This window comes from Podarcis erhardii (assembly GCF_964252035.2).
Source record: "Podarcis erhardii genome assembly, chromosome: 6".
Taxonomy (NCBI): Eukaryota; Metazoa; Chordata; class Lepidosauria; order Squamata; family Lacertidae; genus Podarcis; species Podarcis erhardii.
This window is the reverse complement of record NC_138510.1, coordinates 99,121,940-99,134,613: the sequence shown is the minus strand read 5'-3', so window position 1 is coordinate 99,134,613 and position 12,674 is coordinate 99,121,940. Positions and strand designations below refer to the sequence as shown.

General features: G+C 42.6%; 1 protein-coding gene across 4 annotated transcripts in view; it reads right to left on the bottom strand.

The window, feature by feature from the left end:
* Positions 1-12,674, bottom strand: part of RGL1 (ral guanine nucleotide dissociation stimulator like 1) — a 142,635-nt gene that overhangs the window by 19,912 nt on the left and 110,049 nt on the right. For all 4 annotated transcript variants that reach the window (XM_081867314.1, XM_081867316.1, XM_081867315.1 and 1 more), the window contains 3 exons: positions 9,655-9,839; positions 5,694-5,806; positions 664-879 (listed from right to left, as the gene is read on the bottom strand). In XM_081867314.1, the coding sequence (XP_081723440.1) occupies positions 664-879; positions 5,694-5,806; positions 9,655-9,839 (514 nt within the window). The remainder of the gene's footprint in view (positions 1-663; positions 880-5,693; positions 5,807-9,654; positions 9,840-12,674) is intronic.

Sequence of the window (12,674 nt, the reverse complement as noted above, 5' to 3'; positions counted from 1 at the left end):
AGCTTTAATGTAGATTTTGGCACCTTGTTCTTGTTTTCTTCACTTTTAACTTTTGGTGTGTGTGTGGCAATGGTGTTGAGTCAGTTTAATAGTTTCCAGCTCTTTCAGTTATAAGATTAGTAAAAGTGGGCCTCTATGACCAAGCTGAAGAGAACTAAAGAGTATTTATTCAAAAACATATTCACATCACTGTTTCCTGTGGAGGCTTTCGTGTTACTTTTAAGTCACACCACACTCTTCATCATTAAATAGAAGTTTCTGGGCATGGAAAAGCATGGAACCCAAAAAGCTACCCAAAAAGCAAATTTGGCTGACAAATGCTAATTCAGCGCACTTCCCTTGATGGCTAGCATACTGTCATTTATAGTCTCGCCATATAGACTTAGGTGGTGGCTTTGGGATGGCATGGGGTAACCATATGGGATGCCTTTGATGAACAGGGAAAGGACGGACAAACAGAAATGTGAATATTAACTACTATTACTACTACTACTACTACAACTTCCAAAGCTACCCTAGAGTAGAAGAACAAAAAAAAAAACCCATTTGCTTAGCATTAATGAAAATATTAAAGCAAAAGATCCATGGCACTGATGTTTCCCATAATGAAGACAGATTATTTCCTTTTCCCGGGGAGACAGTTTGTACAAAATGCATATTTACATGTGCAATATTGATCCATTTCTCTATGATCTTGGCTCGCTGTTGTGTTTTCAACTCTTTTCCATTCAAGATGGTCCTGACAACACATTTGGTCACCGAATTGAACTGGGCAATGGTGGCTCTGATGGTGGGGGCCAAGTGCTTGTTCTCCTTCTTATCCCTCTGAGACCAGATGCAGCCCAAGCAGTGATGGGGCACCACTCTTTTAAACAGTTTCTACAACAACACAAAATACATATTATCAGCACAATATTATTCATAATCATCACTGAAATGAACATCTGCAAAGCTGAACACAGGGTTTAGTGAGCAGGGAGAGGCTGTGGCAAGTCCAGAATCAAAGGCAGAGGCAGGAGAGGAGGAGTCAGGCTGGTGAAGAAGCCAGGGGGGGTCTCCCCATCCTGTGGCAACAAGCTCCCCTCCCCCCTGGTCTCCCAGGACCAGATGAAGTATGAAGAGGGAGGAGCAGGGACAGGTGCGTTGGCTAGTCTCAGGCTGCTTGGGAAGGACCCGCGGGAGGAGCAGATTTAGGCAGCTGTGGGAAGGCTGCCTCATAGGGGCAAGACCTACAGAGAAGACTCTGGCGTTCTTGAGTTGACCTTGTTTCTTCTAATAAATAACTTCACTCTGTGTGATTTATTCCTGACAAACACTCTTGACACACCCTCTTGACAGTAGGAAAGGATCACATTCACTGCTCCACCCACCACCACCACGTGTACCCACACAAAAAATGTTGCACACAATAGAATGTAGTAGCACTGTGGCTGAAAGAGGTTCACTTCCTTGGCTTTAAACAGCTTTTCTGCCATGGCAAAGTGACAATGGGGGTTCAATTATGCAATTCCAGGAATTATGTATACACCCAAACCTTTGTTTGGAGCAGCATTTCCCACTAATGGAGAGATAAGACACTGTTCAGTTTAGAAAGAAGTTTGACTCTTTAGCAGTGGGAAAATCAGTTTGGTTTACCACATTCAGTCTTATTTTTATTTTTTTTCTCAGCCATTTTTGTCTGAATTACTCCATTATTAGGGAAACAAGCTACATTTTCTAAACATTCCAAAAAGTAAATCTGGAATCTAAATGCCAAGCTGGGTCCTATCTGCTATCAATTAAACCAGTGTTTCCCAACCTTGTGCCTCCAGCTGTTTTTGGACTACAATTCCCATCATCCCTTGCCACTGGTCTTGCTAGTCAGGGATGATGGGAGTTGTAGTTCAAAAACAGCTGGAGGCACAAGGTTGGGAAACACTGAATTAAACAATAGTTCAACAGCTGGAATTTTATGTACCATTTTCATTCCGTCCACCAGCACTGAGAAGTGGATGGCCAAATTGCTTTGGTATGGAATCAGATAAGTATTTCGAACCTGCAGAAGCAGACCAGACTTCTACCAGTCTGCTTTCATAAACATTTTGATGCTTTCAATTGGCCATACATGAGTAGAATTAGGTCATCTATTGAGTTTGGTCATCTATTGAGGGCTCATTCATTAGTCAGAAGTACAACAGTACCAAAGGAAGGAAGCAAACATCTATTTCCAGGTGACAAACAGCTCCTAATTATGGTCTGCTGCTTTGGAAGCTCAAACTATGGTTTTATATTATGTTTGAATTTAGCTATCATCTGTTAATATGCTGTGGCATACCTGTATTACCGTATTGGCCCAAATGTAAGCCACCCTCCCCCCCCCCAATTCCGACTGTGAAAAGTTAAAGTGCGGTTTAAATTAGCAACCTCACAAAAATTGGCTTTTATGGTATCGCTGCTGAAACAGACATACGGTAAAACGGGTGTGAGTGCCTGCAGAATTTTAAGGGAGCAGCTTGTATTTGGGTATTGCCTCCCCCCCCCCCTTGAATTTTAAAGGTGCGGCTTATATTCGGGTGCAGCTTATATCTGGGCCAATACGGTATTTTGCAGCTATTTCGATTACAGTGGTACCTTGGGTTACATACGCTTCAAGTTACATACGCTTCAGGTTACAGACTCCACTAACCCAAAAATAGTGCTTCAGGTTAAGAACTTTGCTTCAGGATAAGAACAGAAATTGTGCTCCGGCGGCGCGGCAGCAGCAGGAGGAACCATTAGCTAAAGTGGTGCTTCAGGTTAAGAACAGTTTGAGGTTAAGTACGGACCTCCGGAACGAATTAAGTTCTTAACCCGAGGTACCACTGTACTTTTTTGCTTCCAGTTCATGGGCAACTTGTAACCCACAGGAGCTGGTATCCATTGCAGCTGGCAGGGCAGAAGTCAGGAAGGCCACCAAAGGCGTAGCCAGAGCCAATGTGCTCATTTTGTCCCCATTCTCCTCCCAGCTAAGTGCTATGATGGAAGCACTGAGACCAAGGAGGAGGAATATGTATTCAAGTCTCCAGGGCCAGATGAACTGCATCCAAGAGTATTAAAAGAACTGGCAGATGTGATCTCAGAACCACTGGCAGTCATCTTTGAGAATTCCTGGAGAACAGGCGAAGTCCCGGCAGACTGGAGGAGGGCAAATGTTGTCCCTATTTTCAAAAAGGGGAAAAGAGAGGACCCAAATAATTACCGCCCAGTCAGTCTGACATCAATACCAGGGAAGATTCTGGAGCAGATCATTAAGCAAACAGTCTGTGAGCACCTAGAAAGGAATGCTGTGATCACCAATAGTCAGCATGGATTTCTGAAAAATAAGTCATGTCAGACTAACCTGATCTCGTTTTTTGACAGAATTACAAGCCTGGTAGATGAAGGGAACGCAGTGGATGTAGCCTACCTTGATTTCAGCAAGGCATTTGACAAGGTGCCCCATGATATTCTTGTAAAGAAGCTGGTAAAATGCGGTCTTGACTATGCTACCACTCAGTGGATTTGTAACTGGCTGACTGACCGAACCCAAAGGGTGCTCATCAATGGTTCCTCTTCATCCTGGAGAAGAGTGACTAGTGGGGTGCCACAGGGTTCTGTCTTGGGCCCGGTCTTATTCAACATCTTTATCAACGACTTGGATGATGGACTCAAGGGCATCCTGATCAAATTTGCAGATGACACCAAACTGGGAGGGGTGGCTAACACCCCAGAGGACAGGATCACACTTCAAAACGACCTTGACAGATTAGAGAACTGGGCCAAAACAAACAAAATGAATTTTAACAGGGAGAAATGTAAAGTATTGCACTTGGGCAAAAAAAATGAGAGGCACAAATACAAGATGGGTGACACCTGGCTTGAGAGCAGTACATGTGAAAAGGATCTAGGAGGCTTGGTTGACCACAAGCTTGACATGAGCCAACAGTGTGACGCGGCAGCTAAAAAAGCCAATGCAATTCTGGGCTGCATCAATAGGAGTATAGCATCTAGATCAAGGGAAGTAATAGTGCCACTGTATTCTGCTCTGGTCAGACCTCACCTGGAGTACTGTGTCCAGTTCTGGGCACCACAGTTCAAGAAGGATACTGACAAACTGGAACGTGTCCAGAGGAGGACAACCAAAATGGTCAAAGGCCTGGAAACGATGCCTTATGAGGAACGGCTAAGGGAGCTGGGCATGTCTAGCCTGGAGAAGAGGAGGTTAAGGGGTGATATGATAGCCATGTTCAAATATATAAAAGGATGTCACATAGAGGAGGGAGAAAGGTTGTTTCTGCTGCTCCAGAGAAGCGGACATGGAGCAATGGATCCAAACTACAAGAAAGAAGATTCCACCTAAACATTAGGAAGAACTTCCTGACAGTAAGAGCTGTTTGACAGTGGAATTTGCTGCCAAGGAGTGTGGTGGAGTCTCCTTCTTTGGAGGTCTTTAAGCAGAGGCTTGACAACCATATGTCAGGAGTGCTCTGATGGTGTTTCCTGCTTGGCAGGGGGTTGGACTCGATGGCCCTTGTGGTCTCTTCCAACTCTATGATTCTATGATTCTATGAATATGGCAGCCAGTGCCGGTGCCCCTGGAGTGGCTGCAAGGGAGAAGGCAGGCTGGCAGGGGCTGGCCAGACTGAGGATGGGGGGGGGGAATAGTGGACTAATGCCCTCCACTGCTAGTAACCTAGTACAACTTTATGTCTATGAACACGATGCAAGATGAATATTACAAAGTCGTCCAACCCTCTAAAATTCAGGACTCTTTTGCCCAACGTGAGGCTTGTACCTACAATCTGTGAGATTAAGAATATCATACTCTACCAGCTAAGCTATCCCATTTACAGTACTTGCTTTACCATTTAACTAGAAAAATAGAACAAAAATGAATTTTTGCAAAGAAATAAAGAAATAAAATTGACTCCCTGCATATTTTCAGTTACAGAAAGTAAAAAAAAATTATGTTGAAATTTTAATATAGAAGATAGATATCTGAAGACTGGAATCAAAATTTGACATTGAAATTTACCTATAGCATGCCAATTGCACTTGTCCTGATGGACCCTGACAGGTGTTGACTGCTACTGCAAAAAATTTGAATGTCTAATGCTGTTGCTGAGCATTTTTTTTTAATGTACCAAATAATAGTCAGACATTCGGAGAGTATTCACCAACAAAACTCACAGAGGACCCTGAGGAAAATTTGGAGGGCAAAGTTGTTTAGGCTCTGACAATTGCAAACAATAAAGCCATCTCAGCACACACAAAACAACATGGCAGACATGTAATTGGAAGTAATCTAAGAGCCCACTTCCCCATGAGGTCAAGTTCACTAAGGACCAATTCTACCTGCATTTTAGTAAGCAAGTGAAGGGCTCAGAATTGTCTTCAGTCCAAAGAAGGAAAACGGCCAGTGCTTGCAATTAGGTCTAAGGGGTCAAAGGCTACAAGAAAAGGAACCACCGGATGGTAAAAGCCTTTGATGATTGAGGAATTGACCTTATTGGGTCCCACCCACCAGCACAAGACAACACAATGAGAAAGCACAGCTGTCCCAAGTTGTGGGAACAGATTAGGAACCATCTCCTTCCTGATCTAACAGTGTAGCCTGGGATGAGTCCAGCAGGAATTTGTGCCTTCTCCACAGCACACATTTCAGAATCACGTTCTGAAGCATATGTTATACTTACAGCATCCATGTAGGTTAGCTGCTCTGCCACAAGGTCTTCTGGGAAAGAAGAGAACTCTTCTGATCCACTCATCTCCATTTTTTCTTCAAGGGCAAAGGTGTCATGAATCCCATCTGTCCAGAATATAATAATACTGTGAGATACAGCAAAACATCACCTACTAAACCTCTTATATGGAGGCCCAAAGGAAGCTGGGACCCTGTTATGCTGAGTATATACGGAGACAAAAAGCAAGCATAAGGTTTCAATAACTGAAAGAGAGAATGGGAAAGAAAAGTCCAGAACCAATTGTAGGCAAAAGGATTCTGCTTTAATGATATTTGGAAAGAATGCATGAAAAGTCCACAGTTAAATTGTTCACAATTTGTATGCACTTTTACATAAAATACTCATTTTTCCAGGCTTCTTTCTGGAAAATACATTTTTTTGTGAACACTTTCTTGCACATTAAAAGGTGCACTGCAAAATTGAGAGAAGGCCACAGTCCAACTGGGATTTATGTTCTAATTTGTAAATACATTTGGGAATGTGGATTGTATTGGTCCACTGTAATAAGTGAACCAAACATAGCCTCTTACATCTCCAGCATAGCCCTGAGCCGTTTGGCACAGCATGCTACAAAATAATAATGATGACCTCCACCTTATGTTGAAGCAGGAGAATCTCATGGGGAGCCTGAACATCAGAAGGGCAGATAAAAGATTGTGACAGAAGGGCTAGGAATCTCCTGCACTAAGGACACATTATCTTACTAAAATGGACTTGGGCCAGAAGAAAACAGACTTTCTTCTGTTAAGTCCAAAAAATCATTTCAGAGAGGGTGGAGATTCAGTAAATCCTTGCCTCTAAGCCATATATTTCAGAAGAGGTTAACTATAGGAACTGATCATGTTATTTATTTATCACATTTTGATCCCACTCTTCTTTCAACCGATATTACTATTATTATTAATTTACCCACCCTAAGGTCCTAAGAACAGGTCACAACACTTTAAAACACAACATTTTAAAAGTCTGAAACAAGTGAAAAGCATTTAAACATGAACTTTTCTGATTTTATATTCATAATAACGCTGTAAGTCTTTTTTATACTACAAATTTTCCAAGGTTATTTTTGTCCCACTTTTTGTTGCAGTACAGTGCAAGAGTGCCCTTCTAGACAGCCATGAGATGTATTGCAGACTAATAAAGCGGAATGATGTGTGGATGGTTTAGTACAGTACAGGCATAGGCAAACTCGGCCCTCCAGATGTTTTGGGACTACAACTCCCACCATCCCTAGCTAACAGGACCAGTGGTCAGGGATAATGGTAGTTGATTTGGTATAAATCTATCACTAATCCACTATTATTGTATCACTAACATGTTGCAGAACACACCTGCAAACGTGTGAAAATGGTAAAGGACAAAAAGGCTCTTAGTGTAATTCTATATTGTGGGGTAGGAACATCTATCCCTCAGCACCCCACCTCCTCTCACAGAACCACCCCCCACCCCCCCGTCTCCAAACAATTTCCATCGCGGTTGGTTCTATGCTTCATTCACCTCTCAGAGTTGAGTAAACCTTGTTCAGGTGGGTCAATGTGCAGAATGTCTTACTTGAAGTACCAGCCCTGAAGTTCCAGGGCAAGAGGCAAAAAAGATCCTAAAAAGGTCCAACCATGAGAATTGTTGGAGCCCATGACCAGCATCAAGCAAGCTATTTGGCCCAACACTTGCCCAAACCCAGTGGAATTTAAAACTTCCTCCCCTCCCTCCTTTGAATAGCTTTAACCATCACCCCCCCCTCCATCTACACCCACATCCCATCACAAGCTGCTTGGGAAACTCCCCTCAATTTCAGAAGCAGCACATCATGTGGCGAGGGACTGGGGGCCGCTGTTCAAGGAAAACTAATATTTTGAAAGGCCCCCACCCCAAGAATTAGTTGCACATAGATTTGGAGCCTGGCCTGTGTTGCATAGACTGCCTAAGCTGACAGTCTCTTCTAATATTTTAGAAACGTGTATCATTAAATAAATGAGTTCCAGTTATGCACAATGGTGGGAGTGTGCCATTGCCTCTGTTTTGTGATAGAAGCACAACCATCTAATAAAAACAACAACAACAACACCACAAGCAGCTTCAATCTTTCCCTCAAACTATTGGCACTCATATTTTATTGTTACTTTTCTAACAATATTATTCCTTTAAGTGTCAATATCTGGATGGATTGTCCTCCCTGAAACATCTGCAGCTCAGCTGAGAAATGCTTACTAAATCTTTTCATGGGGAAATTAGAGACAAGGCTTCTGTACCTAGGAGGTTCTGTGGGAACCATTGCTCAGCCTGTGAATATCTAATTATAGACCTTGGTATTTAGACTTCCTTTGTTTGATCCGCTGGAACCAGATCCAGAAAAGAACATAATTAGACACAAATTAGCAACACTTGTAGGCTCTGGAATTTCTGATGAGAAGAACCATTTAGGTATGATGCAGTCAGCCTTAAAAAAATAAAAATAAAAAGGATAATAAATGGATAATAGCAATTTGGCGCCACAGCTGATTAACAGCGTAATTTGGTCATAATTTCTGGAACATTCAAGTAGGTGAGGTTTAAAGGGGCTCAGAAGAGCTGATCCTTATTGTATTGTTTTCTTATCTTCCATTGTCGCTTCCTGTCCACTTCCTGCCGCCTTTCTGCGAAAGCCGGTCACTGAAATGCTTACGTTCATTGCACAGGTTTCAATAGCCTTCTAGCAATGCTAATTTTTGCCCATAGGAAACCTTCTGTCTCGGGAGATGGGGAAGGCTATTTGTCAGGCTTGTCACAGTGCATAGCATTCCAGTGTCACTACTATTCACAATTGTTCCAGTGGGCCCTTTGACCTGGTAACATAAATTTTCCCTTTGTCCTTGGCTGTTACCAATGCACCACTCAGATAGGAAAAAACAACCACTGACACTTCCTTTGTCATGACAGCAGCTAAGGAAAGACGTTTCATGACACAAATGCCGTCGCTGAAAAAAGCTGGCTTGATCACAGGAAAGTAACATTAGAAGGCTCTTTCAGAAGTGAAAAATCTGTGCATTGAGTCAACGGTCGCTGTGGTCTAAACCACTGAGCCTCTTGGGCCTGCCACATCGAAAGGTTGGCAGTTTGAATCCCCATGATGGGGTGAGCTCCCGTTGCTCTGTCCCAGCTCCTGCTAGTTCAAAAGCAAGTAGATAGGTACCCACTGCAGCGGGAAGGTAAACAGCATTTCTGTACACTCTGGCACTCACCACGGTGTCCTGTTGCCAGAAGTGCTTTAGTCCTGCTGGCCACATGACCTGGAAAGCTGTCTGTGAACAAACGCCGGCTCCCTCGCCCTGAAAGTGAGATGAGCACCCCACCCCACAGTTGCCTTTGACTAGACTTAACCATCCAGGGGTCCTTTACCTTACCTTTACCTACATGCCAACATCTCCAGCATGGAATTTTGAACTGGTGTTTATAATTTTCAATGTTGAAGGAACACAAGGCAAATGACTTGGTGGTGAATGCTTGAGTTCCTTCTTCTTTGGTGACACTTATGGCAGAGTAAAGTAGTTGTACATTAACACAGTCTTAGCAGTGAGTCCGTAAGTGACCGTGGAGTCCAATTCTGGATCCACACATCCTTCCACAGTGGGGGACACTGGTTTCCAGGTGGGAGTTGATCATGGTGAGGATTTGCCAAACATGCCTTCCTCTTTGCTCATTTCTCCCTTTTGTCCAGAGTTGGTGCTTCTTCAAAATCCAGGATGCCTTGGGTCGAGGGCTATTCTCCAATTGAGTTCCTACCTCTCATTGAACAACAGCAGATAACTTAGATTCACTAAGCATATAGTGCAAAGTATACAATCCTCTTGGCCACTGTAATCCTATTGATCCCAAAGCTGTCCAAACATATGCAGCATGTAATTATTTATTTGTAACATTCCAGGATAATACTTACTGTTTTTCACCAGCTCTTGCTTCTGAAACTGCTCCAACAGGTGTCGTGCCCTTCTTTCTGGGTCCGAGCCCGGCATGACCCGAGTCAGATAATCCAAAAGTTTTCTCAAACAAAAGTAATGGGGTGGCTCTTGGAAGTCTTCAGAGCACTGGTCTAACCAGGCTCTCAAGATGGAGGCTATGGCACTGGAAAGAAGCACATTGTACAAGGTTAGATTCACCATCAGGCTTCTCGGGCTGCATTCCAATAAACTTGCACAAGGACAGTAATAACAGTGCATCCGGAGCTCTGATAAATTACCGGGGAGCAGGTGGTGGCAAGCTGCCAGCTAGGCCCTCAGGCAATGAGTACTGCACTTCCCATTGCCATCAGTGGAACAATTTGACTAAAGATTTGTTCTCTCTTTTTTCCCACCTGGCCACTAAAAAAATAATACAGTAATGTAAATCTAACTGACTCACAGTGGTACCCAGCAGCCCCTCAGAGTTTGCCCCACAATGGCTAAAATGAGTTTTAAAACTAAAGACATCCCTATGCAAATATGAGGGAATGTGTCCTTGAATTCTGATGGTGCTTCTTGCTTGCCTGGATGGAGAGGTGCCGAGATGCCTACATCTTACTTCTGTGTGACTTGAAGGTAAAAAGGTGAGAGTCACATCCATTGCTCTGCAGGCTGGCATATGACCCCCAGAATGCTGCCCCAGACTGAAAAAGACTCCCTGCAACTGCAAGCTGTAATGAAAGTCATGACATTTAAATCGTAACAAAACTGTTTGCAGTTTACACAGGCCCCTACAGGCACTTTCCAATGAAAATGAGTAAGGAAGGTGATGAAAAAACTTCTCATTCTCTTCTCATGCAACACTAATCGTTTAAGCTCTACTGTCACACTATACAGCATTTTTTCTTCAGTATCTTCATGCTATATAATTCCCAAAAATCTAGACTAAATATCATTCTGGATATCAAGGAAAGGCTTGTCCAAAGTTTCCCATCAGAACTAAGGTTTAAATCCCTTGTGTAACTATCCATAATAATAGAAGCATTCAATGTACAGGCATACTTATAGTAAGCAAGCAGAACTAAACCCAAAAGGCTGACATTTCTTGTTATTTTTAGAACAAGGACCACAGTACAAAAGCAAGAGCCTTACAAAACTCATAGCTTTAAATATTTTAAACTCAAGAGCTCTCCCTTGCAAGGGAAAGGAAAAAAGCACTAGTCAAACAAGGAGCACATCAGCAAGACGATGGGGAGTGTTTCACACATGTCCCCTTTCTGAATGGAAAGGCAGGAAATGATCTGTAGGAGTGGCTCAGCTTTTGCTCTCTGACAGTAAGCCCTCATGAGCCTGGGATCCATCAGATCCCATTTTGAAGACATTATGTCAGAAGGAGGAAGGAGAGCTATCCCCATGTAATTCCAGCTTCCCCAACTTACAGTGAGAGGGGGCTAAATTTAAAGGGAGGGGTATTCAAGGCTACATCCTTGAGGGGGTTTTTAAATTTTCATTTAGAAAATTGAATAGATAGCCTCCAGACCTTTTACTTACTGTGATACCAGTCAGTCAGATTTTTACTGTTTGTAATCAATGGCCATTATGATATAAATAACACAAAAACAAGCAAGAGAAGCCAAGAATAAGTTAAAACATACCAGCTTTCAGGACTGCAAATTTTCAAAACTAAAATTCCCCAACTCAATTAGATTTTGAAAATCACCTTGGCAGTCAACACTGTTTTGGTTCAAAAAGGTAGCACAGGCAGAGGATAGATCTTTCCAGTTGCTGGAAACAACACCAGCCTCTGGCTCCTTGGTCCTGCTGCTCCCCTTTGCTGAACAATCTGAGACCTTGACCTTGAAAGTGTTTCCTCAACTTGTTTTGGACTTAGAATGATTATCTGTGTGTGACCTTGGCTTGTTGAGACTCTGCTGCACCCAGAACCAGGCTTTCCAGGCTAAGTGTTTTGGTAAGAGGTTGAACTTCCTTGGATAAAGGAAGGCACCCTTGAAACCTGACATAACCGTGTGGCAGACTCATGCCAAAATGCATGTGCTGTGCATGTATCTAATGTGTTTTACTCATGTGATTTTCTTGTGATTTATCCTGAAGTGTGGGAAAGTGTAGAAGTCACTATTTTATTTTATTTCTTCATGAAGTACACAGCGGCACTCACAGAGGAGTTGAAATGAAAGTTATCATAGACTGATTTCACCAACAAAATAATGTCAGTCAGTAAGGACTTAAAAAGACAAGCTATGCGGACAGTGCTTGTAGCACACTGACCTCCTATCAGCTGACTATTTAATCTTTTTTTATGAATATTTTTTTATTAACCGACCAATCACATCAAATCAAACCAAATTACATAAATTCCAAATTACACAGCCGAATTTTAAATTTTTGTTGGGGGTACCCATATTTCAAGTTCCGAAGGGGATCCAATCAACTTCTTGCTTCTTGCTGCTGTTTTAATGTCCACAAATCTAACCTTATGATGTTCACACTACTATCCAGTCCTTTCTTATTATTTTTCCACATCTCTTGTTGTTATTCTCATATATTTTTCCTTTCTCTTTGTGACCTCTGATAGTCTCCGCAAGCTGGTTAGAACAGTTTGTAATCCTGCGTGGATATATTTTTTTAATCCAGTAGCCATATCCAGACGTATTCCATATAGCATCACTTCCATACATCAAAACAGTCTTAGCGTCATTAATCTTCACCAATCTGCCATCTTTCTCAAAACCTCTGAGGAGATTCACTAGGAATGCAGTCTAACAACAAGTCCGTTCTTCCTCCCGGCTATAAAACCTTTGGCAAGATGGCGACTCCAAATTAATTGCTGCGCCATTCCCAAAAGCTCTTATTGCTTCTCGGTCTCCATAAAGCATACTTTTGGTTAAAGTTTATCTCCACACAGACCTTAATCATCCTGCTTGGGTCAGTTCAACTGACGATTCTAATGAGGAGGGGTTCTTGTAAATCACATAGAAGGAAAGTAAAAAAGGTTCCCCCC